At 36.6% G+C, this 22,740-nt stretch overlaps 5 protein-coding genes across 6 annotated transcripts in view; 4 read left to right on the forward strand and 1 right to left on the reverse strand.

The window, feature by feature from the left end:
- Positions 1 to 18,588, forward strand: part of LOC116293839 (importin-11) — a 51,404-nt gene extending 32,816 nt beyond the window's left edge. The window contains exon 39 of one of the 2 annotated variants that reach the window (XR_016121402.1): positions 18,452 to 18,588. The gene's annotated coding sequence lies outside the window, so the exon portion shown is untranslated. Of the gene's footprint in view, positions 1 to 4,249; positions 4,466 to 18,451 lie in introns of those variants that run through there. The other variant, XR_004196859.2, reaches the window with a different exon arrangement.
- On the forward strand, positions 2,520 to 4,465 carry LOC116293851 (adrenocorticotropic hormone receptor-like). The gene has a single exon (XM_031701346.2). It carries the CDS (start codon positions 3,298 to 3,300, stop codon positions 4,231 to 4,233), a length of 936 nt encoding a protein of 311 aa, XP_031557206.1. The 5' UTR covers positions 2,520 to 3,297; the 3' UTR covers positions 4,234 to 4,465.
- LOC148906608 (uncharacterized) lies at positions 8,552 to 11,932 on the forward strand. Its single transcript, XM_089038329.1, has 3 exons — positions 8,552 to 9,679; positions 9,978 to 10,238; positions 10,411 to 11,932. The coding sequence occupies exons 2-3, from the start codon at positions 10,187 to 10,189 to the stop codon at positions 11,412 to 11,414; spliced, it is 1,056 nt and encodes a 351-aa protein (XP_088894455.1). The 5' UTR covers positions 8,552 to 9,679; positions 9,978 to 10,186; the 3' UTR covers positions 11,415 to 11,932.
- Positions 11,949 to 13,835, reverse strand: LOC148906609 (uncharacterized). Its single transcript, XM_089038328.1, has 3 exons — positions 13,599 to 13,835; positions 13,390 to 13,516; positions 11,949 to 13,163 (listed from the first exon to the last, which is right to left on the reverse strand). The coding sequence occupies exons 1-3, from the start codon at positions 13,688 to 13,690 to the stop codon at positions 11,949 to 11,951; spliced, it is 1,434 nt and encodes a 477-aa protein (XP_088894454.1). The 5' UTR covers positions 13,691 to 13,835.
- LOC116293869 (putative ATP-dependent RNA helicase DDX59) lies at positions 16,540 to 21,744 on the forward strand. The gene is made up of 6 exons (XM_031701370.2): positions 16,540 to 17,454; positions 18,452 to 18,633; positions 19,269 to 19,406; positions 20,033 to 20,332; positions 20,705 to 20,854; positions 21,094 to 21,744. Exons 1-6 carry the CDS (start codon positions 16,611 to 16,613, stop codon positions 21,403 to 21,405), a joined length of 1,926 nt encoding a protein of 641 aa, XP_031557230.2. The 5' UTR covers positions 16,540 to 16,610; the 3' UTR covers positions 21,406 to 21,744.
- Positions 21,745 to 22,740: the final 996 nt, after the last annotated feature.

The raw sequence follows: 22,740 nt of genomic DNA on the forward strand, positions 1-22,740 counted from the left end.
TGTTTTGACGTACTTTTGCTATTCATTTTCCCTTATCTAAGATTTCTACCAATGACAGCCGAATCAATTTACAAACTATTATTATTTTTTAATTTTTAATTATAGTTAAATTTAAAGATTATTAACAACACTTGAATAGAAATATCAAACTGAAAAACTCAAGTTACGAACTATAATTTATGTTATATATGTATAGATTGAAGAAATATGATTATTTAAAAAAGCATATAAAAATATCATTAGTATTTACCTGGTTTTCATAAACCCGTGAATTACACACTTCTAGCCTAATACAAATTAGTAGACCCTAATTCCATTGTGTTATTTTGTCATTTCACTATTTCGCACTAACTTATAATATTTATTTATTCATTCATTCACTCACTCACTCACTCATACATCCATCCATCCATCCATCCATCCATCCATCCATCCATCCATCCATTAATTAGTAGAAAAAAGTTGCAAAAAGGGTTTATGAAAGTTATCTCTCTAATGATGGATTTAAATTCCCATAACAAAGACTTTTGCACCTTGCCTGCTGGCAGACTCTTCTTTTAATATTTTTCCCGAGCGATAGAAATTGAGAGCTCTGCCAAATCGATGAATTTAGAAATTTTGAATAGCACGAAGTAAAACTCCCAAAGATATTGGAGATTAAGATAAGAGAGTTTATAAATTTGTATTGTTAAATCTGGCTCATTTTCATTTCTTGTTGAAACGTCAATTTTCTTCGATATATTAGTACAGTATTTTTGATATGATGAAACAAGTTGCAATAGATTCTTAGATTATAAATCATGATTTTGATATTGCAGGATAGCCATTTTAATTTCATTGTAATTTCACGTTGACGAAAAAAAATGGATTATTTCTTGTTATTATGTTTGGACGAAATTTAATGCTGTAAGAGCTTAAAGTGTATATCAAGGGAAAAATTTTTTTTTCAAAATCACTTATATGTGAACAGTGTAATAGCATGGTTGCAGTATTTTTGTATGTAGTCTTCTCTTTTCACAGATATAAATATTTGAAATATCAAAATGCAAATGAGATGACGTAAATTCAAGAATGTGTTACATTTTGCAGTGTGATTTACGACAAGTGTTCTGAAGTGAAATAACCCAAAAGTGTACAAAGCCATATATTTCAGTTATAAGGATGATTTAAAAATGAAAAAACAGCAGTACTTTCCACAACAGCATTTTTGTACAATAGATTAGTCTTGAATTTAAACAATCTCATTTGCATATTGATATTTCAAATGTTTATATTCCTAAAAGAAAATATCATATACAAAAATACTGCAACCACTACTACTACACTGTTCACATATAAGTAATTTTGGAAAAAAAATTGTTTTCCTTGATATACACTTAAAAGACTAAATTTTTAAACGTATGTCTGAATCGTGCCGCGAGTCGATTCTTAGAGCAGTTTTTGTATGACTGTGAAAAGATCTTGGCACAAATACGGTCGTTACACGACAAGGGATACGCCAGGCCAATCACATTGCTCGATAATTTACTTTCTATCCAATACCCGGAACACGGCATAAACACGGCGTGGACACGGTCACGCCATTGTCACAGCACTGACAGACCAATCACATTGCGCGAGAAAAAACAGGTGATTAAATTTCTAGAAACCATCAGCTTTTTCACAGTCATGAGAAAACTACTCTATTCTCAGCATGACTCAACGGGGTTTTTGTCGACAAAGGCTTTTTCTTTCTATTTCATTTCGCCTGGAGATAATCGAAATTAAAAATAAGTTAAAATTTAATAACATGTAAAAAAAGAATATTCGATGACATGACGTGTTATTAAAAACAGACAAGACTTGTGCGACCAAAGCGGTTTTTTCATAGCTTGCAATAACAGAGAACGCAAATAGATCCAGCACTTTTTTGGCACAGTTTTATATATTTATTTGTCTGTGATAATTTTCATTTTGTTGTGAGATATTTGTTCCAGTCCAAGGACCTTTACTTAGTAGTAACCACGTATTGAATGATTATGATAACGAGTCTTCATATCAGCTCAGGACATCGCAATCAAGACTGAAATAAAAGGATCACTGTAATAATAAATATGAAGAAGGATTAGATTTAATGTTAGAATCTTTAGAACGGTCACTCCAAGTTTTCTACGTTTAAAAACGTATTTGCTTCCTCGAAATATGATGACTTCAAGAAAAGTTTATTTGGTTACTCATTTATATTCATTTGTTTTCATTTCTTCATAAAGTTATATTACAAAAAAGCTATAAGATTATTATAGCTTATCATTGTTCCTTCTTCCTTCCTTCCTTCCTTCCTTCCTTCCTTCCTTCCTTCCTTCCTTCCTTCCTTCCTTCCTTCCTTCCTTCCTTCCTTTCTTTCTTTCTTTCTTTCTTTCTTTCTTTCTTTCTTTCTTTCTTTCTTTCTTTCTTTCTTTCTTTCTTTCTTTCTTTCTTTCTTTCTTTCTTTCTTTCTTTCTTTCTTTCTTTCTTTCTTTCTTTCTTTCTTTTGAAAATGAATACGAACTTTTTTACTGTCCTATGAGATGTAAATTTACACACCAATTCAAGGTGCTCGTATTTGCTAGTGTTTGCAGTTTAATAATTCAACCTTGAACTCAGAAGACAGATGTGTTTGTTCACAGCAACCCGACTAATAAATAAGTTCTAATTCACTTCAGTTGACGGTTATTTACGCTGTATTGATAGGCTGTTATGGTAAAGTTTAACTTGTTATGCAAATAATAATGTTTCGAGTGAGCCTTAATCTATTTCGTTTACATTATATTGTAAAAAAAAAGTATTCTGAAGTGAATGTTCTCTCTTGCCAGATGCAATGTTAATTCTGAATCAACTGCCAGTGGCTACTGGAACTCTTTAACTATTGGACATTAATTGGACTATCGTATTAAATTTTTTTCGGAAAGAGTGGCTCAGTTTTGCAGTCTCCGCAGTTCAAGACAGGCTTTCGCAGTTTAATGATTTTATCTCAACTCAGGGCAGGTGTGTTTGCTCACAGCAATGCAATCAACATGTATAAATAAGTTTTATTTTCGCTTAAATTGATCTGCCGTCCTTATTCTCTTCGTTGATGGGCTGTTCAACGGCTAATATGCAAATAATGATCGATTTTGAGTAAGCCTGGTCTATTCCGTTTGTATTGTAAAAAAAAGTGTATTCTGAAGTGAACTCCCTCATACCAGATGCGATGTTTATTCTGAATCAACGGGACTAGTGGCTACTGGAACTCTTTTGACTATTGGACTTTAAAGCACATATATTTTAAGAGTTTTTAAAATGCAGAACAACTTCTCGAGGCCCTTTGTAACAACACCTTCATTGAAGACTGAATTTGAAACACTTCATGATTATCACTACAGAAACCTTATCCTAATGACGATATCTATTAATGGAGTGTTGTCCTTCGTTACGACTATTTTGAATCTCATGATCATCGTTACCTTCGCAAAAACGCCGTCTCTACGAGAAGTGCCTTCAAATATTCTTATTCTTGGTCTAGCCGTCTCTGACTTTGGCGTGGGGGTCGTAGCTCAACCGCTTTTTTGCGTTTTAAAGTTGGTCCAACTTAAAGGCGATGCTCGCTTGACAGAAGCTATTGACACTCTTTTTATCTGCTCGTGTTATGTTTTAACATCGGTTTCGTTTCTGACTGTAACAGCCATCACTGTAGACCGTTTCTTGGCGATCAAACTCCATCTACGCTATAACGAGCTCGTAACGACTAAACGACATAGCATTGCACTAGTTTTAATTTGGATTGTTTGCTCATTTAATATTGCCTTGAAAGACTTTTACAAAATTCAAATCTTTTTCAACATTTTAACGGCTATTCTTTGCAGCATACTATTCCTCAATATATGTCTTCTTTTCAAGATCTCTCGAATCGTTCGAAGCCACTCACTTCAAATACAAGCTCAAGAACGATCAGTAGAACAAGCTATAGACATTCCTAGGTACAAAAAATCGGTGAATACGATTTATTACGTGGTTGGAGCTTTCGTTTTGTGCTACGTTCTTTACATTGTAAAAATGATTGGTTTGAATTTCGTAGCAAAGACTCAGAACATGGAAGTATTTTTCGCGATGGCTGTAACAATAGCAATGTTCAATAGCGTTATCAATCCTTTAATTTATTGCTGGAGAATCGAAGAAATGCGCTTAGCTGCTAAAAAAATAATCCGAGGAATATGCAGACGAGGCGAATACCATTGACGTTTTTTTCTTCAAGTTACGCGCAGAGGAGAAAGGATGGAGAGCTCAGTAGTCATCAACGGAAACCTTGGCTAAGAGAGAGAAGTCGAAGGGAAGCAAATTGAAATAAGAGTCAAGCTTCAACAGGATGCCTGGCATTCAAATCGGAGTTATATAGTATCTTTAAACAGGAGTGTTACATTAATTCATACGAACGAGTTAGATTCAATAAAGTTTTTCTCACCATTTGAAATACTGGGATTCATAGATAGGTACTCTATAGAATAAAAGAATATTCAGACAGGTGTTGTTGTTCGTGAGGCATTTTTTATGGGCCGTTCTGTCTGTGTGTCTGTCTATTTCTCTGTTGAACTATGTCTGTCCAAGGATGGATCCGGGCGAGGGACCAAGAGGTTGCGGAACTCCCTTCCCTATACAATTCGTTGTTTTCCTCTTCAAGAGCCGTATCCAGTAGCAACACATGTGTATGTCTTTACGACTGGTATAGCGTATGTTTGACGTCAAAAATGACGTAACCCCCCCATCAAAAATCCTGGATCAGCCCTTCCTGTCTCTTTCCCTGTGTCCATCTGTCTGTCTCTAATCTTTCATTATCTTATTTCATCTCAGTTTCTGTCTGTCTGTCTTTCTCTGTCTTACTGTAGTATCCCTACTGTATGTCGGTTAGCAGTTAGACCAGTTTTCGTATGACTGTAAAAAACTCACGGCACGAACACGGCGTGACACGGCAAGGCATACGCCAGACCAATAACATTGCGTGAGAATTTAGTCTCCATCCAATCAAATGCCCGAAACACGGTACAAACGCAGCGTGGACACAGTCGAGCCAATGTCATAACCCTGGCAGACCAATCACATTGCGTGAGGAAAAAAAATCAGCTAATTAAAATTCTAGAAATTATCACGGTCACGGTACGAGAAGCTTTTCGCAGTCATACGAAAACTGCTCTAGCACTCGTTCACACGCTTCAAAAGGACGGCCAATTAATATGTATTTAATTGTTAAATGATTAGCATATTTTGATTCGAATCAAGTCCCTCACAGTCCTACATGATGATAACAACCAGGGAACCTGTGATTGTCGGTATAGTTAAACAATAGAAAACAATGGAATTTGCATGAAATTGTGCTATTTAGTATTACTAAAGTTTCACGGATTTACTGTGGTCACTCTAGTAAGAATAGTTAACAATAAAGTATTGTAGGAATTAAATAAAATATACAAATAAATAAAGAGTTAAAGTATAGAAGAAAGAAATAATTATAACAAATATTACAAAAATACATACCGATAAACATGAAAAAAGAAGAACAATAGGGATCAGTGAATAATTGTGCTGATAAGTAAAAAAGAAAATTTGTTCTTTGCTATATTTATTGATTTCATTTTGATGTTATTTCTAGTTTGATAATTCTCATCCGTTTTTATACCTACAAAGCAAATCAGTTTTCAGTCTTTCCTTAAATCGAGAGAGGTTACGTTTTTTAAATGACTCATCAATGGAATTCCAAACTTTGACTCCAACTGATTTGATGTTAAATTTTCCAAAGTTAGTTCTTGCTTTTGGAATATAGAGTGATGATTTGCTAGCAAGCCGTGTGTTGTAATTATGTATAGCTTTTACTTGTGTGAACAATGGATTAAATGATTCAGGTAACCTCTTTGAATGAAAATTGTACATAAACAATGCATTGCTAAAGAAGACTAGGTCAGAAAACTTTAATATTTCAAGCTTTAGAAAAAGAGGACTAGTGTGGGCATCAAAATCAGAAAATGTAATAAGTCTTAATATTGCTCTTTTTTGAAGAATGAATAGAGGTTCAAGAGATGAGCAGTAAGTGTTACCCCATGCAATAATGCCATAGGTTAAGAAGGGGTAGATCAGAGTATAATACAGAGTAACACATATCAATATTGACAAAATGACGGAGCTTAGAGATAATGCCTATATTGCGTTTTAGTTTACTGGATATATGTGAAACCTGAGATTTCCAATTAAGATGACAGTCAAAAATGATGCCTAGGTAATTGATGTTATATTCTCTTTTCAGGGGTTTATGGTTTATGGTTAGTGAAACAGAATGATTGAGTTTCTTCCGCGAGGGGTGAAAGATGACAAAATTGGAGCCATTCATGTATAGATTGTAATTGGTCATTTATAAGAGATTCCAGTTGTATGAGTCTCTTATTTGAAAGAAAAAGATTTGAATCATCAGCAAATAAGTGTAGATCAAGTGAGTTCCAGGTATCTCGTTGAAGGCTTTACAATTTAATCAACTACTCAACTATTAAACGTGACGTCGACTTCACAGGAGCTTTGTATGTTACGCGTGATAATATTGACAAAAAAGACATATCATGTGCTTACTTGTGTTACATAATCGACATTGTTTTGGCGATTCACCGAGGTTTTTGCTGAATCGACAGAGTTTTTCTGCTGAATCGACAAAGTTTTATGCGTGATGATTGACAAAAAACATGACACGTGCTTATATGTTACGTAATCGACAGAGTTTTGGCGATTGACCAAGTTTTTTTTGCTGAATTAACAGAGTTTTGGCGATTGACCAAGTTTTGTTTGCTGAATCAACAGAGTTTTAGCGATTGACCGAGTTTTGGCAATTGACCGAGTTTTTGTTGAATATTGACAGTTTTTGTAATTGGCCGAGTTTTGGCGATTGACCGGGTTTTTGTGATTGTCAGAGTTTTGGTGATTGACAGTGCTTGTGTTAATCGACCGAATTTTCGCAATTGAAGTATTTTATAAGCACTGATTGACACAAAGAAAACATAATGCGTGCTTATGTAATGCAAGGCACTGATAGGTGTACACATTCAAGCGAAGCAACGTAATTGACAAACGAATATTCAATTACAATCAAAATGACAATTTTGAACCATTCCGCGCGCCATATATTAGTCTATTTCACGGATTACTTCATTCTACATCTTGTTATAAAGTTCCAAAGCTTCTTTTCTCGATTGCGCAAAGACAGATGTCTCATATTCACACTGATCTTCTTCCACGTCAGCAGCAGCGATAATAATAACTCTTCCGGCACTTGTGCCAGTGTTGATGTGGTTTGCCTTCTCCACTAACGTCTTGGCCGATTTGTTCGTCTTCATTCCTTGCTTCATGATTGAGTCTGGGAAACCAAACTGCGTCATGTAGTCAGCCAACAAAAGATGATGGGTGTCTCCGCTAACTCTTGGATTTAGATCCACCAGGTACATTCCATGGTCACAAAGCATGATGTCACACATGACTATGCCAAAATACCCTTGCGTGTGCAAGTAATCCTTGACAGGAACGACGAATTGGTCGTAAAAAAGATTCTTATATTCCTCTTGTTTATTCCATTCCACCACTCCATTCGTCCACTCGAATCCTTCAAGACCGCCAACAACAGTGCCCAACCAGTGCATCTTTCCCGAGACGTGTAAATAAAACTGAAAACTCACCACTTCATTCACATCTTCCATGAATTCTTGGTAAATAATATTACCAGTCCAACCACTATCTCGTATCTCTTTTATAATGGCGGAAAACTCGTTCCCGTTGTAAGCGACCCTGTTCCCATAACCCGACCAACTCATGTCGACTTTGACCATACACGGGAAAGAAATGTCGTCCTCAGAGTTGAAATATTTAGGGCACGGTACACCAATATCATGGATTGAACTCTTCAACTGAACTCTGTATAGAACATCAGGATAAACACTGTGTTTACTCTTTGGGAGACTTTGGATGGCAGCGTTAGTGACAATGAGTTTATCGTCCCGTAGTCCTTGACTGACTGGCCAAATGTCTGCATCAGGGAAGTCGGGAAGCCATTTTTTCCAATGTTCTTTCAAGAATGAAGGAGGCTGATAGTCCGATAGAACAGGGACCTCATTCCCAGTCGCAGGAAGGTTACGGCACGGAAAGATAAAGTCAGTGTAGATCTTTGAAGAGGGCGCATTTTCAAAGACGCGGTATTTTAAGTTGTTGTAAAATTTGTTTCGTGGTGAATACGAAGAAGGCCATGCAGGTAAAAAATAGGCATCTTGTAAGTCCTTCTTGATCAGACTTCCAAGGGTCAACAGAGGTTGTTTGATACCTGACATGTCAGCGTACAACGTAGACATTCGCAAAGGTCGCCGCCCGCTTTGTTTTTTCCTGGCTTCGGTCGAATCTAAAAAACACCGGGAAACAAGAGAGGTCGACTTGGGGCAAGTCTACGTACGACGAAGGCTACAATAACCAAAAAAATCAGTACTTAACTTGATCCCTTTGCTCGTGTACAGCCGGGCTCTCATAGAACCACAGGTAGCCCAAGCTTGGTTTCTGTGGTGTCATATTACACCTTTTGCTGTTCATTAACAGAAAATGTACATTCATTTGTGCCAATAGTTGTATCAATAACGTGTAATGTACTTTCATCAACACCACAAGTAACATCATTAGCGCGGATCAACTTTCGATAACGATAATAGCGCAGCGCGCTCATTCTAAAAATAGCTTAAAGATTCGGACAAACATTACATTCTGTTTAACCGCTACGAGGATTATTCGAACCGATTTTATTATTTTTACTTAAAGTTACAATAATAACCCATGTAAACTAAGATCAACTGCGATCGGCTGTGAAAATTATCTGCTGAAAGTAAACTTGTAAGTTTGTTTGTCCGAATTTCGCCTTTGTCTTCGTTTTTATGACGTCACGGCTGCGCTGCGCTATTGAATATGCGTGTACATTCATGGACATCAATGGACAATCAATAGCGCGTTCGTACATTCATATGCGCGGAATGTATTTTCTTTTGCGCGAAATTCAACTTCGATAACACCAAATGACAAACATCGCAGTTTCAGTCATATTGAAATGTCGCCATCAACAGGTCTTGATATGGGTGAACTTTGTACGTGGTTGAAGAAACACAAGGAACAAATCGCAATGGGAGTATAATTATCAAAGGTTGCAGCATCAACATTTTCACATCGATATGACATATTTTCCCATCATTGCAAAAGTATTTTGTAGCCGCAAGAATTAGCTTTTTTCCTCCACAAACTCCGAATGGCAGGTTTCATTGTTGACGTATTTCCGGTGACGTGACCACCCTGAAAACGAAGCTGGCCGTCACGCGGCCGTCAGTTTGGCCGTCAGTTTAGCCATCATTTTGTAAACAAACTGTTGCCCTTTAAAAAGTGTATCTTGATATAATTAAGCTAAATTTTTGAAGTTTTGTCACGATGGGTAAAACGTGTATTGTATTGGGTTGTACGAACAAAGATTCGGGGAAACATAGGAAAGAAAATGTGAAGTTTCATCGGATACCAAAAGAGGAGCCCAGGCGAAGCATGTGGATAAAAGCTATCAACAGACGAGAAGAAAACAACGGAAACTTATGGATTCCTTCTTCAGACAACGACAGAATTTGTAGTGAACATTTCGTTAAGGGTAAGCTGATCATAAATCGTAATTTTCCCCGTGTATTTGTGATACAGAGTACGCAAAAATAGTATAGAAATGTCTATCTATGTCTATTTATTTCGTGTACAGTTTACGAAAACAAAGTCTTATGCTTTTGTTTTGTTTTTTGTTTTTGTATGAGTGAACACGTTTCTCTCAGGAAGTATTTAAAAAGGGATTAAAAATATCTACATTCAAAATATTTTTGTTTAAATATCGCTCAAAATCTCCTAAGTGCGTTCATTATCGATGTAAACAATTTGCAATAATTTTTTTTGTGTACTAGGAAAGAGTGATAATCCAGAGAGCCCAGACTATAAACCAACGATGAACATGGGATATTGTAAAGGTTCAGAAACTGCCAGCAGAAGATTTTCTAGAACTTCTTAGCGAAATTATAAAAAGTCACTTGAAGATTTCTTTGCTGAACGATCAAGATCGACAGAAGCCAGCAAACAACGGTATGATGATGATGTGACACGTACAGATACAGAAATGGCAGCAGGCGCTTTATTGGATTTGTCAGAAAATAAAGAGAACAACAAAGGTAGGAAAATGATATCTTAGCTTATATTGTTAAAATAAATTTTTTTCTATACAATTTCTTTGTAGAAAAAGTTGTAATAAGTTATATATATTTTAAAGTTGTTTATATTAAAATTCAGTAAAAATAATATATAGTATATTTTTATTTACATATATTATATTTATTTTTTCAGATCGATTTATACATAATATTTGCTTGAAAAGATTAGCAGAGTTGAATATGGAAAAGAAGGAAATTTTAAGGGAGTTGGCACGTCTTCAAGAACAGATACACTCCTTGACTATTAACAACACACCAAAAATGAGGGCCTCAACACTCGTGAATCTCTCCACCAATCCAAATGAATCTACTCTTTTCTATACTGGCCTACCATCTCATGATTGCTTTCTCTGGTTAAGTAGTTTCCTTGCAGATTCCTTCCCGTCATCAAATATTCTTGCTTCAGCTGATATTCTTCTTTTGGTTCTAATGAAACTTAGGCTAAATGCACCTCATAGGGATTTATCCTACCACTTTGACATTTCTCCATCTCTGGTAAGTTCTCTATTAGACAGTGCTCTTTCTGTGTTTGCAAAGCAAATCTGTTTCTTCATTCACTGGCCAACAAGAGAGGAAGCAAGACGATATCAGCCGCAGTGTATCAAAGATACCTACCCTAGCTGCATTTCTATAGTTGACTGCACTGAAGTTTTTATAGAATGCCCAGCAAACTTCAATGCAAGATCTGCCACCTACAGTAACTATAAGCATGCTAATACAATAAAGTTCTTGGTTAGCATTGCACCATCTGGTGGTGTATCATTCATATCACATGCATATGGGGGGAGGGCTTCAGATAAAGTCATCAGTTTAGAGTCAGGATATTTAGATTTTATTCAGCATGGAGACACTATCTTAGCTGACAGAGGTTTTTTGATTGTGGATGAAGTGTTGTCTAGAGGGGTAAAACCCGTCATTCCTGCATATCAGAAAGGAAAGGAGCAGCTTAGTGCAAGAGAGGTGGAGAAGAGTAGGAGAATTGCTCACATTAGGATACATGTGGAGAGAGCAATGGAAAGACTAAAGAACTTTCTAATTCTATCTGGAAAAATGAGCTTGAACATGGTTCCTCATGCTGTCAGTATAATGACAATTTGTGCTGCAATTATGAATATGCATCCAAGGCTAGTGAACTGAATAAGAAAACTGTTAGCACAACAGTTATGCTGTATAGTGGATTTCTTATGATACAGTACAAACACTAGAGTACAAACACTAAAAGTGTGCAACACTTTGCACTATTTAGTAGTAAATAGTGCTAATTAAACAATAGAAAACAATAGGATTAGCATAATTTAGCAGTATTTAGTGGTATTTATGTTGCACACTTATAGTGTTTGTACTCTATAAGTGTGCAACATAGTACTAAATGCTGCTTAACCATATAAATTCTAATAATGTCTTCTATGATTTATTAGATATTGAAAGTATTGCAAACAGCTTTAACTGTTTTTACTCTTACACATACTGTATGTATAATATGTGTGAGCAATGCCAATGCTAAACCAAATAATACGTTTTCCATATGTAATAAATAGAAGAAAGTTATTATGAGCTAGAGCCAAGAATATGTTGATACATGTGATAAGAAAAGCATTTTTGTAAAGCAGAACACCTATTAAAGTATGTATCATTGCAGATTCATCTTCACAGCATCGTATGTCTATAATGTCATTCCTTTTTCTTCTTACAACTAGGACAGAACCATTTGCCAACAGGCTTCCTCTTAACATTTACACATTGATAGTGAAACCACCCAATCTTACATTCCTCGTTGTCACAAAATATCATCTTTCCATACTCTGGTTCCTCACACAGACACCATTTGGTCTCATCCTTCTTGTCATGTCTGTTTTCCAAATGTTTGTCCATTATGTTCCTTGTAAGAATCTCTGGAATAACATGTTCAAGTAAAAACAATGAACAGCGCTCAAGCAACAATTTACAAAAATCTATATCCTTAGGCAATCTAACAATTACCATAGAAACTTCATCTGGACTGGGAAATGTCATCACCACAAAATCACAATAATTACAATTAAATACAAGCATTTGAAATTGAATTTGTGTGTAGTATCTGTGATTTCTAGGAAGCTCAAGATTTTCATCTAAACAAAAATCTGAGTGATGTGCAGCTTCTTCAACAGTTAGAGCCCTATATTTGTAAGGGCACTTTATTTCAAGTGTGCCCTCTCCGCAACAGTCACAAGATAGTACGCCATCTGCTGTTGCCCCCATGAATGAATTTGCGGTGCTGATTCTGAACCCAGATTTATTACATGTGAAGTTCTTGTGGTTGCTGGATTGCATTTCTTGTAAATATTCTTGAAATGCGATGCTTTCATTGTCTAGCCCCCATTTCACAGCATCCTTTCTGCTAAGATCATATGACTTGTAGCTCATTATTCTTGTAATGAGGTGGCCAGGGGGTGTTGTCTCTTTTCGGACCAATACATCATGAGCTTTAGTACCTGTGATCCTTCCCTTGCGGTGATCAAACCATAAGGGGCTCACATTCTGACATTTGGTGAATTCAAAAAGATTGTCAATTTGATGTTCAGTAACAGAATATGCTAGAAAGGTTTCTTGTACTTTATTTGACAGTTGATGATCAGTAAGGGACTTGTTTTCTTCATTATAAAGGCTTGTTAGTGTGACAGGAAAATTATTCTCAGACAGTTTCTCAGATGTTGTGATTTGTTGACAAACACCAGGCAATGGAGGAATGAGGTTAAAAAAGGTGGCATAAGGGCAGATTTTGTGAAAAGAAGTAAGTGCAGAGCTATCTGGAAGTGGATCCCTGCTGGATGGTGTAAAAGATTCCACTTTTTTCTTTCTGTTACTGTTGACTAACCCTTGGATGTTATCGACAGTGGTTGGCTTAATCTGAAACAAAATACGACAAAAATTCTAACCAACATGTACAGTGTCCTAGCTTAATCGTAAATCTTTACTTCTAAATATTTTAGGCAATCGATTGATGTTTTTACCAGGGTAAAATAAAGAAGCTTCCTTCCTTCCTTCCTTCCAAATTGAATGGATTAGATACTCCAATTTGCTTTTTTTATATTAGATTTGTACAAAACTGTGTGTGTGTAAATAGCATATATACCTCTTTTTTGAAAACTTTATTCCATTTGCAAGCTTCACTGGTCACAGATGTTTTATTGATTCCATATCTAACGCCCAGTTCTACCTTAAACAGCAGGGCTGCAATATGACTACAAGCTTCCCCTAACCTGGAAGAAATATAATTAAAATCATGTCATAAATTGCATAAAAGACATTTATAATATTATTCACTTACAAATTACTACCTACCCTGCAGCACATGTACAATGGGCACAAAATATGTCTGCACTGGTTTTGTGTAAACAGACCCACGGCTGATGAGCTTTTTCCTTCGTTCTCATGGAGGGAAGAACTCCGGCTTTTAAAAAACAGTAGGGTGCTTCTTTAACATCAAACGCTTTGACATCCTCGACGTGGCCACTTTCGACATATCTACAAACCGAAATTTATCACGAAAAGTTTAGGATTTTGAAAGTCAAAGCAATCTTTTAAATTCCAAACGTGACACAGGTGTAATTCATTTAAAGAACCTAGTTCAGTTGACTTGTGCTGTAAAAAGTAACGCAGCTTCAAGACAACAATCTTGTGTTTACATATGCAAATAATATTATCACAATAAGTGTCATAAACAGCCAATTAGCGACCGCCATATTGCTCAAGTCGCTTGACAAGTTCACGACAAAAATGACCGAAAAGCAATATTTTGAAAACTTTTTTAAAGTTGAGATAAATTTTAAATAAAGCTTTTAGGTTTGCCATAGAGGTTGATTAAGTTTACGGCTCCATAAAATTCATTCAATGCTCGGTATAAAAGCCATCTATATAGACTAGAGGCGTACGTTGATGGGGTTGATATTTGTACAAAACAACTACTCTTTTCTTTAAAAGCTTATGTACTGGCAAAACAGTCTTTTGCAGTAATACCAACAAAAAGTATTTAGTATTATAAACTTACCTATATGCCTCTAAGCTCTTGTATGCTTTCATTGATTTTTTGTCAAAAATAGACGGTGTTTCTACTAGGTACGTGTAAATCTGTCCAAAGTCCAGGTCCGGCCAAAGAGTAGGGTCGGTCGACCAATTTTCATCTTTTATGATGTATGGGTCCGGTAAAATAGTTCCAGATACACCAAAACCTTAATTTTTTCCGGTACCGTTCTTTTGCTTCTGATGGCATACCCATTACATATAAAGAAAATGAATTCTTAGTGTCCTTAGCCATAGCCAAGAGACGGCTTTCCCCAGCCGTCAAAAATTCCACCGCGCGTATGAGTCCGAATTTGACGGCCAGCTTCGAAATGCACGAGCGGATGTGACGTCAAAAAAAGATTCCATGAAACCTGGCGGACTTCTTATCTGTATTTCGTTGTTCCTCGGTGAATCGTTTCATCCTAAAAAAAGTCGTGTTAATTATGATTTAAAAAGAAAGAGCAATGACCCAACAGCTTCTACTGATATCCTAAATGGCGCATACAAGGTTTGAATGATTGGTACAACTTAGTACAATGTTAAAAACCGCCATGAAACAAAGTAGGTTCGAAATATGACCTCGAAGCTACACATATTAATTGACAAGATGAAATAATCATAGTACAGGGTGCAAAAATACAACCCAAGAAAGTTATGAAAAACTTAATTGCGCACGATTATCTTCAAACGGAATAAAAGAAAGACAGACTTGAGCAATGAAGTTTACATTCGAGTTGTTTAAGTTGTCTGTTGCCTTAATAATTCTATGAATATGAGAGTAATAAACTATAGTTGTATATATATTGTAATAAATTACAGTAGTATTGTAAATAAATAAAGTATTGAAGAAACAAATTGCTGTTGGTGGTGTTAAAAAAACCTGTTAAAAAAATGACAACATTGCTAACTGGCAATGCTGAAAGAAGTGACAAACAACCTAAACATGAAGAACATTTGTCACTAATTAAAAATCCTTAATCTAAACTTATTTATTGCGGTAACTGCGAGTCAGTCATTGCTTCAGCTGCAAGATAGCAATAATTTGTTATAAGGATGTGAGAGAAACTAGCTAGTAACTTTCATTTGTCTAATTATTCAAGTGACCTGATTATTTTAGAAACATTGAAGTTCTTACATGTAAGGGTTAGACTAGTCTTTATATGGGCTAGCTGTACTTTAATTTTATATTTCCCCCCCTGGAATTATATGTAATTCTTTTTCTCCAACCTGGCCACTCATACGAGTATGAGAAATCCTCATTAATAGTGTAATTCAATATTGCAAACAGTAATCGCAAACAGTAATCATCATGAAAAAGAACTTTTACAAGTTATGGTCTACCCCAAAAAAGGATAGCCTAAAGAGGGGTGGACACAAGGGTGCTACCTTGTGATATTGTTTCACCATTCATCCTATTGCCTAAAACATGAAAAAATACTGACAGTAACAACAGTTTTGCAAGGAAGCACATACTTTTTTATTTAATGAGTCCTTTTTTAAATACAACAGAAATGCTAAAGTTTTACGGCTACATATACAATATTCAGTATATATTAAATTGTGCTTGAACATTGAGCACATTAAGATTGTCATTTCTACCAAGGTCTGTCACAAGCAACCTGAATAATGAAGAGTTTCTCTCTTGGCTGGGGAAAAACAAGACACAATTGGCCATAGGCATCCAACATGACGATATCCTGGACCTACGATCTACGAAGTACTCCAAGAAAGATACGTCTTGGGTAGCAATCTTAAACGTGTTCAAAAACAGTTAAGCTACGGGTCACTTGATAGACAATGAACAACTCCGAATCTCAGTATCCAAGCAGTCAAAACTATAAGAAGTAGCAGTAGCAGTAGAAAGTCAAAACCATATGAAGTAAGCCACGGAGTAAGTTTACATCACTTTAGTTTCTAAGCGACTCAAAAAATGGCTTAAAAAACCGTTGTTGATGAACTTTCGCACAAATTGCAGCTTTCATACTTCAAGCAATCCAAAAGCTGTCTTGTAATCTAAAACGGGAGCAACATACACACGAAGAAAGGAATTTTTTCCCACATTTAGACGATTTGGAATACTAGTTTGGCCGCCATTTTGGAACGAAAACCACGTGATCAAATACTCCAAAAAAAATAATCTTGGAGTATTTTAGGTCACGTGACCAGCCTTTACCAGGGTCTTCTTCCCGACGACCGCCATTTTGTTTTGGAGTCGGGCCGAGAGGGCCCTGGGAACGAGGTTGTGGAAGAGTGTGCTTAGCCTTCGATGTGGCCTGGCCGCTCAGTTTCAAAATGGCGGACAAAATGGCGGCGTTTGTCCCACGAGCTGTACGAAGAAAAGACGGTAAAAACAACATTAAAAACTCTCTGAAACGAAAACCAACATCTCAAGAAAAACAAGAAAAAAGTAAAGTACATATTGTTGACCTAAGGGAAAAATGTAACTCTGCTGCGAGCATTCCTATTCCTGATAAAGTTTCAAAAGAAAATGCGAATTTAGAAGACGACGATGAAGAAGAAGTGGAAGAAGAAATTGTATCTTACAGTAAAAACCAAAGATGGCCAGACCAGGATGAACCTGTTTGTGTTGTGTGTGGACGATACGGAGCCTACATTTGTGATGAAACAGAAAAAGACGTTTGTAGTTTGGAGTGCAAAGCAAAGCATTTAAAAACATTGGGAATATCTGTGAAAACATTAATATCTTCTCCTAAACAATTCCAAAATGAAACTACAAATATATGTTCTCTGTCTACGTCGTCGAATTCGGAATTAAATTATAACGAAAGTGATGTTGGAACAGAAAATTTGTCTTTCCAAAATTACAAATTTAAAGAACATCCTACGATATCTAGTTTGAGTGAGACTAAAGTTCAACACTTGTTAAAGAGTTTAGAAATTCAAACGAAGGGAAATAACGTGACTAAGCCAATTCTAGAGTTTTTCCATTGTCAGTTTGATAAACTGCTGTCTGAGAACATTACTAAGTGTGGTTATTTTTCTCCAACTCCAATACAAATGCAGTTGATCCCTGTGGCATTGAGCGGTAGAGATATCATTGCATGTGCGCAGACAGGATCTGGTAAAACTGCTGCTTTCTTGTTACCTATGATAGCCAGGATTCATAGTATTACAGGTAAAACCAGTGTATGGCAGTCAATAGACCCCTTGCATTAAATTCCTAGAGGAATTGTTTTGGGGGACCAAACAATAGGGCATCTATTCTTATGCAAAAAAAAAATCCATGGTTTTGTCCCCCAGAACAATTCCTCTAGGGACTCAGTGCAAGGCTGTGTCTATAGACCTCTTTATCTTGGGGGTAGTGGTTTCCCATTTCAGACCACATGTCATTCTCTTGAGAATAAGGTTCTTGGTTTGAGGTGACTGCCTACTTTTGGAAAACGATTTAAACTTTTTTTTAAACTTCGATTTCCCAAATTGAAATTTAATGCTGATTCTAAATCTGGAAAGAAAAATTGGGTGTCCCGAGCTTGTTTTCGAGATAATCAGCATTAATTTTAATGGAAGCCTACACTGTACTTGCTAGCTTTTGGAGCAAAACTTGCACCACCAGAAATGATTGGAAAAAAATTAAGATTCATAAGATAATAGTTATTTGCAGACTATAATATTGCACAAATGACGGCTAGTCAATCATTCTACAATGATACATAGATATTTTTTGACAAAAAGACAAAGAGATACATTGATTTGTCATATTTTGTAGTTTTGGTGCTTTGTTTGCCCATGACATCATAGCCACCATTGTGGATGAATTTAACAAAAGAATTGTCAATGCATTCTTTTGTTATATCATCTAATATGGCCGGCTTGTCTTTTGTTATTTCACTCCTCTGGAGATGATTGAAAACCAGGAATTTATGTGTCTTTTCATATGCATCCATACCCTGCTGGCAGAGTCTTGGTTAATTTCTCCTGAGCGAGAAGGTAAAAGGGAGATTCTGCTCTCAGGGTAATGCAACTATAAAACAAAGAAATGATTCTCTAGGGAATGACATGTGGTCTGAAATAGTAAAGAGGTCTATTCTAAAAATATATATTTATATGTTTTTATAAGAACTTAGTCATGGGTATTGCGCACTGCTAATTTTTTTTGTATGTAATTTCAACAGATAAGTTATTACCAAAGAGTGCATTATTGCGAACACCACTTGGCTTAGTCCTAGCACCGACACGTGAGTTATGTATGCAGATAGAAGACCAGGCTAAGGAATTCATGCAAGGCTTGTCTAACATGAGAACAGCGTTGCTTGTCGGCGGGATGCCTTTACCTCCACAAATTCATCGTATTCAGGTATTATAATTGTTATAATATTATTATAGCTATAGATTTTAATATTTGTAAAAGAGTATTGTAATTATTGTCAAATAACTAAAAGATCCACTGCGAGGGCCATGCAGTGGCATTCAGGGACCCACTGAGTGGCTCTTTATCAACTGAAATCCCAATTAGAATTTAGAAGTTGATTTTTGTGTAGGGAGGAAAACCAGAGGACCCAGAGAATAGCAGGAGAAAACCAACAAGCAACTCTACTCACATACAACATGGAGCCTGGTGGGACTCGAACCCGGGTGATATTCGTGAGAAGCGAGCGCTCTTTCACTTTTATGCCACTGTGCCAACCTAACTTCCCAATATGTTGGGCAATAGACCTCTTCGGCTTGGGGTAATGTTTTCCCATTTCACACCACGTGTCATTCCATTGAGAATAAGATTCTTTGTTTGAGCTATATCCATATCCATGTGTCTTCTCATGTGCAACCGAGCGCAAACCTTAAACAAAGAAATGATACTCTAGGGAATGACATTTGGTCTGAATTGGGAAAACAAGAGGTCTATACAATTACATTTTTTCACCGTCTTATACTAGTATAGTGTGCTTTAGATTATACATGCTGTAATAACACTAATTCCTTCAAATTCTACAGATGGGAGTACAAATCATTGTAGCTACGCCAGGAAGGTTGCTGGAGATTCTGTCAAAGGTTAATTTAGACTTGACTAATGTGAAATGCTTAGTGGTGGATGAAGTGGACAGCATGTTTCAACTGGGTTTTGAACAACAGGTAAAGAATTACCATATCAATCCCCAATCCATCCCATCCCTTTCTATTCATCCTTTCAATCCCATCCTATTTATCCTTCCCATCCCATCCTATTCATCCATCCAATATGTATCCATTCCATTCCATCGCATCATATTCTTCCATCCCATTCTATTCATTCCTCCACTTATCCATTCTATCATATCTCATCCTATTTATGCATCCATCCATCCATCCATCCATCCAGCCAGCCAGCCAGCCAGCCAGCCAGTCATCCATCCATCCATCCATCCATCCATCCATCCATCCATCCATCCATCCATCCATCCATCCATCCATCCATCCATCCATCCATCCATCCAGTCATCAATCCATTTATTCCATCATGTCATCTTTTCCTATCCTATCTTTCCATGTATGCATCCAATCCCACCCTATTTATCAATCCATCCAACTTTTTGTCAATGCATGCATCTTATTGAACCATCCCATTAACCATCTTCCATCCAACTTCCATCCACTCACCCATCTATCCACTAGTCCATCCTTTTTCCCAACCGCCACCCCAAAAATCCAAACCTTCTTATATGTCTTAGAAAAACTGAAACCACCTCCCTACTGAAATCTACTTTTTCAATTCACTTAAGGTTCAACAAATCTTGGAGAATTTAAATGAAGCAAAACAGACAATGATGACATCAGCTACAATCCCTCCCAATGTCGAAACTATGGCCAGTAAACTGCTACGAGACCCTGCGTTCATATCTGTGGGTAACCCCAACGCACCCACACAGGCAGTCAAACAGTTGGTCCTCTGGGTGGAAGAGAAATCTAAGAAAAAACACTTATTTTCTATTCTGAATGATTCAAAGCACTTCAAGCCTCCTGTGGTAGTGTTTGTTGATTCTAAGATAGGAGCAGATATGTTGGCTGAGGCAATACAAAAGGTTTGTTTAAAGAAAGAAAAAATATATAGAGGGTTTCATGACAACTTTGTTGTCAGGCCAGAAGTGTAGAGAGGGGGATAGCGGGCTGGGCAACCACCTAAAAGGTAATAAGTCTATCTTTTATTGGTTTAGATACAGTGTTTCTTTGTATATATATGATTACAAAGTTTTTCGTTTTGCACCTAGTATCTCAGCATTGAAATTTCATTAATTCGTGTTGTATTCCTGTGGATATGACAGGGAATTCTCAACCTGTAGGGCAGAAACAATACGTTGTTTTTGCAAAATAAGAGATTTTTTTGAAATTCCTCTTGAAATCCCTCTAATGACGTAGCCCTCCATGTAGCTGACATTCTGTTCTTTTCATCCTAGATGTGTAAAATTCCTTGCGTAGCCATGCACGGGGACAAAAAACAAGAAGAAAGGACCCAGATATTACAGTCTTTTATCAGTGGAGAGTATCCAGTTATTGTCTGTACTGGAGTGCTTGGAAGAGGTGTGGATCTCTTGAACGTCAAACAGGTGGAGTTCTTTTTGTATGTGTGATGTGTATAATATGGCATGTCGGCGGGAGGGGAGGGGGCTTGGGATTTTTGCCCTTGCAAAGCCCTCCTCTATGAGAATATTGCATACTTTCGTGGCAGATCTGTTATAGACCTCTTTACCTCGGGCGTCACGTTTTCCTATTTAAGATCAGTGTCATAACCAGGGATCTCGCAGTGGAGGTGCACATAATTATTAATGTTTGTGTTATTCTACAGGTCATCAACTTCGACATGCCTGCTTCAATCGAAGAATACATCCATCAAGTTGGTAGAGCAGGAAGACTAGGAACCAGTGGCTGGGCAGTAACGTTCATCAATAACCAAAACAAACACTTATTCTTGGACTTAATTGAGACTCTTAGTCCTTTGGGGGTCTCTTTACCCAGTGAACTGACCAATTCGTTTTATGCAAAGCAACAAAAGGAGAGAAAGAAGCAAAAGGCGAAAGATGAGAAAGATGAAATAGTTCATCAGGGAAATTTGATCGACTTGTTGAAGAAAAGTACGGAAAGAAGGAAAAAAAGATAACTAATTAAAAAAAAAAACAACAGGAAACGAACGAACGAACGAACGAACGAACGAATGAATGAATGAATGAAAAGTACAAACACAAAAGTACAAACACAAAAGTACAAACACAAAAGCAAGCAATAAGATGCCGTCGGTAACAGCATATTGTACTAAGGACTCAAAGAATGCGAAATTCTACTGATTTGAGATATATTCCTTAATAAAAATAAAGAAATCGAGAAAAAGAAGAACATTACTGTTTGCTGTGCAAGGAAAAAGTCGCTTTCCCGGCGTCAAATCACTTCTCTTGAAGAAACCTCAATATCCTAAAGATCTCTCTCTCTCTCTCTCTCTCTCTCTCTCTCTCTCTCTCTCTCTCTCTCTCTCTCTCTCTCTCTCTCTCTCTCTCTCGTTTTTAAGCAATATGCCAACAGATAAAGCCACAGGACTGGACAACATATCTTGTCGGCTTTTAAAAGAAGCTGCTCCCATAATTGCTCCTATCATAGCTAATATCATAAATACGTCATTTGCTAAGGGAATTTTCCCTTCACTTTGGAAAAGAGCTAAAGTGATCCCTCTACAAAAGGCCAAGGATCGTAATGATCCAAATAATTATAGGCCAATATCTATTCTCCCTATTTTATCTAAAATTTGTGAGAGGGCAGCTTATGACCAATTATATGCCTATTTTAATAAATTCAATCTCTTAACTAAGTATCAATCTGGCTTTCGACCCTTACATTCTACTGTTACTGCTTTATTAGAAGCTACAAATGATTGGTATACTAACATGGATAGTGGCTTAACTAACCTTGTAGTTTCCTTAGATTTAGCGAAAGCCTTTGATACTGTTTCACATGACATCCTAATTTCTAAACTTAAGCACTATGGGGTTGGTGGAGTAGCATTAGATTTCTTTCGTTCTTACTTAACTGATAGAAGTCAATGCTGTACCATTGAAACCTATACCTCAAATCCAGTAACTGTAACGAGCGGTGTTCCACAGGGCTCGATTTTAGGTCCGTTACTGTTTATAATTTATATTAATGACTTGCCTCATTGTCTCGAAATTAGTCAGCCTCGTCTTTATGCTGATGACACCCTAATTAGTTACGCATCAAAGTCAACTACTGAACTCTATGATAAAGTGAATTTAGATTTACTGTGTGTCAGTGACTGGCTATTGGCTAATAAGCTGAGTTTGAATGTAGTAAAATCTGAATATATGTTAATTGGATCAAATTTTCAGCTTTCAAATTTGGGAATTTCTTCGCATATCATGATTAAGGATCAAGAGGTAAAGAGGGTAACCTCTTCAAAACACCTTGGTGTGTATTTAGATCAAAACCT

Source organism: Actinia tenebrosa, unplaced genomic scaffold (genome assembly GCF_029948245.1).
Source record: "Actinia tenebrosa isolate PJP-AT-01 unplaced genomic scaffold, QUT_ActTen_1.0 PGA_scaffold5__44_contigs__length_20552954, whole genome shotgun sequence".
Lineage (NCBI taxonomy): Eukaryota > Metazoa > Cnidaria > Anthozoa > Actiniaria > Actiniidae > Actinia > Actinia tenebrosa.

Coding starts and splice junctions, on each gene's coding strand:
- LOC116293869 (XM_031701370.2), top strand. CDS start 16,611: ATGGCGGACAAAATGGCGGCGTTTGTCCCACGAGCTGTACGAAGAAAA. Junction 19,407..20,032: donor AACTGGGTTTTGAACAACAG/GTAAAGAATTAC, acceptor AATTCACTTAAG/GTTCAACAAATCTTGGAGAA. Junction 20,333..20,704: donor TGGCTGAGGCAATACAAAAG/GTTTGTTTAAAG, acceptor TTTTCATCCTAG/ATGTGTAAAATTCCTTGCGT.
- LOC148906609 (XM_089038328.1), bottom strand. CDS start 13,690: ATGAGAACGAAGGAAAAAGCTCATCAGCCGTGGGTCTGTTTACACAAA. Junction 13,517..13,598: donor CATTGTACATGTGCTGCAGG/GTAGGTAGTAAT, acceptor TATTTCTTCCAG/GTTAGGGGAAGCTTGTAGTC. Junction 13,164..13,389: donor ATAAAGTTTTCAAAAAAGAG/GTATATATGCTA, acceptor ATTTTGTTTCAG/ATTAAGCCAACCACTGTCGA.
- LOC116293851 (XM_031701346.2), top strand. CDS start 3,298: ATGCAGAACAACTTCTCGAGGCCCTTTGTAACAACACCTTCATTGAAG.
- LOC148906608 (XM_089038329.1), top strand. CDS start 10,187: ATGGCAGCAGGCGCTTTATTGGATTTGTCAGAAAATAAAGAGAACAAC. Junction 10,239..10,410: donor AAATAAAGAGAACAACAAAG/GTAGGAAAATGA, acceptor TTATTTTTTCAG/ATCGATTTATACATAATATT.